The 6,758-nt window shown below is 36.0% G+C and overlaps 1 protein-coding gene across 2 annotated transcripts in view; it reads left to right on the top strand.

Moving 5' to 3' along the window:
* Window positions 1-4,503, top strand: part of LOC144966556 (uncharacterized) — a 13,726-nt gene extending 9,223 nt beyond the window's left edge. For both annotated transcript variants that reach the window (XM_078903218.1, XM_078903219.1), the window contains exons 3-4: window positions 885-1,019; window positions 1,927-4,503. In XM_078903218.1, the coding sequence (XP_078759344.1) occupies window positions 885-1,019; window positions 1,927-3,884 (2,093 nt within the window). In that variant the 3' untranslated portion in view covers window positions 3,885-4,503. The remainder of the gene's footprint in view (window positions 1-884; window positions 1,020-1,926) is intronic.
* The last annotated feature ends 2,255 nt before the right edge of the window (window positions 4,504-6,758 follow it).

Genomic DNA, 6,758 nt, shown 5'->3' with positions numbered 1-6,758 from the left:
AGTTGATGAAGCTCTCGCTTTCCACACATATGGTCGGAGATATATACCAGGTGAAGTCGATATTGATTTCTGTCTCCCCCCTGTGTACTCAGCAGTGATAATTACGTAGACCTCTTTTTTTTTCTTCTTGAAAATGATTTCTGAACTCTGAGTGATATAACTAAGACCGTCTCAATGTCTCATTTTCCCGTACATTAGTCTGTATGAGGCTATATTCTATTCTATAACTCACTTCCGTTGCTTCTTAGGATAAATTCCTTTTGTCTTACATTTTTTCAAACATCCGTGTGATCCAAGAGCCTAGGAATTATTGAAGAATGTAAAACCATATCGGGTGTTTGTTACAGGGCAGCTTCATCACTTTTAGACCTTCAATGACCTAAAGCAACTCTTAAAATTTCTATAACTCTTAAACCCCAACGTGTGGTGGGATTTCGGACAAAGATCCCTTCATAAACGGCGACCATTTTAAATGATTGTAGCACTTATTAGGTTGCTGGGAAAACAAAAATCAAATTAAATACGAAACAAACACACATAAATGATTTGGACAGTGTAGAGATTATAGCACTGTAATAATAGAGGCCCAAAGAAAACATCTCCAGAAGATGAATACCCGCAATTTTAGTTAATTATTAATTCATCTACATATTCATTGATATATTCATATAGATATCAATTTATTTAATTATTTACCAATCTTTTTATTAAATTGTTATATCCAGCAGTGATTGGGTCGCTAGATTTGTAAGATTTTGTAGAAAGTACTTTGTTTTAGCACCAAGTTGCAGGGGATTGCGAGTCTCCTTTTGAATAAATCTAGACATCCACCTCATGGCCGAAGGGCGAATTTATTTTGATGAGATAATCTGTTTCGATTGTAGAATGTGACAAGATGCCAGCATCAAGTGCCTACCACGGCACCTGTTTCTTCCAGTACGTCAAAGGGAGAGGAATGGTTCGTGAACAATGTCCTTATGGAACTCGATACAACGAGGATGCGTGTGACTGCATTAGAGGTATGGCAACATCATCATAACTCATCATCATCAATCATCATCATCAACAACAACATCATTATCACCACCACCACCACCACCACCACCACCACCATCATCATCATCATCATCATCATCATCATCATCATCATCATCATCATCATCATCATCATCATCATCATCTTCATCATCATCATCACATTATGTCGTCTTCATTGTCTTTATCATGGGACATTTTAACTTCATAAATCATTGTGAAAATTCCTCAATCACGATCTCTGTTTTCTTTACTTGAAACTTGAAATCATAGTATGTCCTGATATCTCACCGAAATATATAGATTGTAAAAGAGTAACTATCACTATAAATGATATACAATAGAAAAACAAAAATAACAACATCAACAACAACAATAACAACAACTATAACAATAACAAGAACAACAAGAAGAGAGCATCCATTTAAAGGAGTTAATGGATCATTTGGAAAGCAGGTCTCTTCACCAAAAGAAAAAGTGATAAAAAAAGAGTAAAATTAAAATTATTATAAATAAAAATAAAAATGTATAGATAGTATGCAGATGACGTCACTCAGGCCTTTGTTATTGTTTTTGCCATCCGCGTTTGTGAGTTGTTCTCACTAAACTGTATTAACCAGACTATAAAAGTTCATGGTTACACATAGTTTGTGTGTTGGTCCGTTATACTTCCGGATGGCAATGATGTGAACTCCTTGGCCAAGCGCATTCTATCTATAAACATTAAAGAGTTCGGTAATACAAGCCGACAACAGCTCTTAAAGTTAAACAAGTTAAGGCAAATTAGGTAAAGAACGGAAAATGTCTTGAAGGACATAACAGCACTAAGAACAATGCAACTTGTATATGTATTTATAGTATTGATATCACTGTTTCTTTTCCCCCATCCAGCTTCAAGGGGTGATGATGACGCCTCCTCTGTCGAGAGCGATCACGAAGACTCAACAGCACACATCCAATCGCTTATGCGGAACAAAGCTAGAATCCTTCAAAGTCTGCTCAGGCACAAGCAATCCGGCGCCCTGGAAAGGCTTTTAAAGAGAAGACGAGATGACGATGACATCCATGACGATAGGGAAAATGGCCGTGATGACGACAGAGAGCGTGGTGATGATAAATTTGATGATGACAGAGGCAGTAGTCGAGGTGGTGGATTGGCTCGCATTTTGGGATCTGGTACTAAGGGTTTTATTAGTAGAATCCTGGGAATGTTTACTAAGGGTTTGGTTAGAGCTCCTTATACATACGCACCGAGTCGTCATTCCTACAGCCACCGATCTCAGACACCTAGAGATTATACGGGCTATTTTGGAGGTAATTATAGGAGAGACGACGACGACAACGACAGGAGGGATGATTTGGAGTTAGATGATGATAATGGTAAATCAACAACTCCCAGTGTCGGTGGTTCCACCTATGGCGGAAGTGGATCTACAAAACCTGGAAGCAGCAGTTACTATGGTGAAGCTGACGATGATTTTTCAGATATTTTTAGAATTTTCAATCGTCACGGTGACGATGATAAACATGATGATGGGTATGGCGGTAGACAAACTGGTACTACTACTACTACTACTGATGATAAAGAAGACGGTAGTTATTATGGTGGTAAAGGAGGTGGTGATGATGCTGCTACTGACGATATGGGGGGTAAGACTCGCGGTGACGATTCTGATGATGACATTATATCTAAAATCAAAAAGGTTCTGGGAGCTGCTAGATCAGGGGAAGAAGCAGACGATGGTGGGTATAGTGTTGGTGATGACCGTTACGGCAAGACAAGTGCATCACCTAAACATGGATACACATCCCCTTACAGTGTCAAGGGAATGTTGACGAGGGTTAAGGACTATAGGTATGAAGATTTGTTGGAAGATATCTTTGACGACATTAAAACTGGCGGTGACAGCGGTGGTAGCAGTAGTAGTTCAAGTGGTGGTAGTAGTAGTAGTGGTGGAAGTACTGGTAGTACAGTGGGTGGTCTCGGTGGAAGTAACTACGGTACTGATGACAATATAGGTGGTAGCACTTACAGTACAAAGGGATATGGTATTACTAGTGGGGATGATGGTAGTAGTTATAAAACCCATGGTTACGGTGATGGAGATGATGATCATCATGATGATGATCGTTATTCGACAAGATCTTATGGCGGTGGTGATAATGGTGGTAATACTTATAGCCCTCAACGTTTTGGTGATGATGATGATACTTATGGCGGGAGGAGTTATGGTACTGATGCTGACGATTATGGTGCAGGACGCTATGTTACTGCTGGCGGTAAATCTCACACTGATGTTGATAAATTCGACGACACTGATGGTGTGTTCGACGACTATGAGGGCATCTACCAGAAAAAATTCGACGGTGCCTTGGAATACGTTGACAAAATATCTAACGATCTTTTCAATGATGATTTTGATAACTTTTACGAAGATCTTTTCGATGACGATGGCTACGATGACTGTTTTGATGACAAGTATAAGGGCTTCTTCGACGATGATTATGACAAGGAAGTCGAAGGAAAGTACGATGATTTTGAAACATTCTTCAAAAAACGTGGGGACGATGAAGATGGCGGTTACGGCAAGGGGGGAGATGACGGTGGCTTCGATGATAAAGGATTTGACGACAAACACGATGATAGAGGTGAAGCCAGGAATGATGGAGATGATGGGGGCATTTGGAGTGGAAATGGTAAATTTGATATTTATGATAACTTGTTCAGTAGTATCAAGAATTCTGGCACACAGGACGGGAGGTTATTTAACTTTGGGGAAACATTAAAAAGGAATGGTGGTTCAGATGACAGCATATTTGATGAGTTTTATAAGAATCGAGACCGTTGACCACACTTCCCAATGTAATAATAATGAATTGTAAACTGATTATTATTGTTATCAATATTTTGGCCTTGTTACAACATTGAATGAATGTCAAGATTTATAATTCAAAAGAGTCATTGTAATGTTTATCTAACATGTGCGTCATTATCAATTTGATATTTGGAAATTTTCATCTACCTTCCTTATATAAAATGATTCATAACTTGCATAGTTGCTAGTTATCTACTATAAAGAAAATGTAAACCAAAACCGTTAAACTTATAAGAAATAACTGGTTTTGAAACTTTGCTTTAAATTGAAACAAAAGACATTCAAAACATTTTACATGCATTGGAGAACTAAATCATTGAAAATGTACAGATTGCTATTTTGCAGGCCCGTAAATGCCACTTTATAACAAAAAATACCATTGCAATTATCGGTGTATTTTATAAAACAAATGAAACATCAATTGCGATATCTAGAGTTTCAATCTTACTTCTTAACAGTTTAGTGAATGTATATCATTTAAAGTTATGTCACGAGAATATTGTTCACTAAGTGTCACCATTGTTGTTTTATGTTGAGAGTATTAATTATTTAATTGTTATTCAAGTATTATTATATTCACTTATATTATATATATATATATATATATATATATATATATATATATATATATATTACAGAAATGAATCTTTACCATATCCCTCCCCCATGTTGCTTATTCTTGCTGTCTCCCCATTATAATCGCCTCTATGTTATGTTGGAGGAAAGACCAGGTATGCTTTGAATTATTTATACGATTGAACAGTAAAATTTGAAAACATAATTATGGACTTTATCTTCGTTTTTGTTTCATTTAGATGATCAGTTTGATATTTGAAAAAATCCTAAACAAACAAGTAATGATTATAAATGACATTACAACGGTTGAATTATGTTCAATGAATGCACCCCACACACTTACATAAATCCCTAATCAAGTTACTTTGGAAAAAAAATCAATTTCATATATTGTAGGTTGTCTATAAGCACGTCTTAGAGAGGCAATATCACGATATCATTTAACTGTAAAAATTGAAATCATAATTATGAACTTTATCTTTACTTATCTTAACTTTATTTTTTTTTCCTTTAAGATGATCAGTTTGAAATATGAAAATCGCCTAAACAAACAGGGAATAATTATAAAGGGCATTACTGTCGTAGTCGGAAAACAAAACCCAACACGTTATAAAATTTTGGATAGAAAACTCTTCCTTCAGATATCGATCGGATAAAGTGGCCCTCATCTTCTCAAAAACAAAAAAAAACAAAACAAAAAAACTCTATCAAATCTGTGACTCAATGGAAGAACGAGTTTTGATAATTTTTGACAAGACGAGTGTCACTTTTAACTGTTTAAAATGCGTTTGTTTTTTCAGAATATGGCAACAACCATTAACTCGTCAGACTCTGATAAAGTATTTTAGGGTGTTTTAGCAATGAATTCAGAATATAAATTACAACTACTCTCTAGCACAAACACATTAAAATTACAGCTTTGGTAACATTCTTGCAAAAATTTCAAAACAGCAGCAACAACAACAACAGCAGCGGCAACAGCAATGACAATATTAACAAAACCCAAGAAAGCAGACAAACAATCAAGCATGTATACTGCATGAGAATCATTGAATACGTTATATCATTAATCTCAATATGAGCATTTACACAGCGCATTTCCACGCTCAACGAGCTTCACAATGTTTCATTTACTTTCCTCCGTCATATGGAATCAAATTTCCATTCAATACAGTACTACTCGCCTGTTGGGTGTCTTCTGTACTAACAACTAATACACGATCCGTCACTATGGCTGTTTACTTACTCATTCTTCATTCAAGTGGGGTCATTTGTGTAAAGTGCTTAACCTAAAGACACAGCGTTGAGACCACAATTTTCTATTGCCACCCATTTGGTCACTGACCACAAATAATATTGCTTGTGTTTTGTGACATGACGAGACGCCTCACCAATGCACCACCGAGCCACACATGGAACACGGATTATCTTTTAAGGGCTTTAATTACAGGGGAGGTAACCATGGCCAACCTACGTCCCACCGAAAATATATTATTGCCTTATCTCCCTTGTTGTTTACATCTCGGAAGGAATAATATTTTATGAAAAAAGAAGTCATCGTTCTAAGTATTTATTTTTATTTTCAGAAGGAGGGGGGGGGGGGGGGGGGGAGAGAGAGAATGAAGACAATGAAAATGATGGACAAACTAAAGACATTTCTATCTTTGTGATGATGATAATGATGAATGTGATGATGGTGATGCTGATGCTGCTGCTGCTGCTGCTGCTGATGATGATGATGATGATGATAATGTTAGTAATGATAATAATAATAATAATAATAATAATGATAATGATAATAATGATAATAATAATAATAATAATAATAATAATAATAATAATAATAATAATAAGTAATAATAATAAATGATGATAATAATAATAATAATAATAATAATAATAATAATAATAATAATAATAATAATAATAATAATAATGATGATGATGATGATGATGATGATGATGATGATGATGATGATGATGGTGGTGGTCGTGACGATAACAACAATGGTAATACATTTTTGCAAACGATGGAGCCAATAGCTTTGAGCCATCGCATAATAGGAAGATAAGTAATATTAATGCGGCTATGCTGTCTGTAGGGCTATATGGTCCTGGGTTTGAGTCTCGCTCGTCGCATAGTTGAGTCATTTGAAAAGCTCTTTCCTCACATTCACTCACCGTACTAAGGTGTAAAATGAGTACCTGGTCTTAAAACAGCGTTGTCTCTGTCTTAAAAAATGGTAAAGTCGCCCAACTGGCACCATGTCA

Source organism: Berghia stephanieae, chromosome 2 (genome assembly GCF_034508935.2).
Source record: "Berghia stephanieae isolate SIO BIC M18660-M18661 chromosome 2, UCSD_Bste_1.3, whole genome shotgun sequence".
NCBI classification, from domain to species: domain Eukaryota; kingdom Metazoa; phylum Mollusca; class Gastropoda; order Nudibranchia; family Aeolidiidae; genus Berghia; species Berghia stephanieae.
The sequence above is the reverse complement of the archived record's forward strand: the minus strand, read 5'-3'. Positions and strand labels throughout refer to the sequence as shown.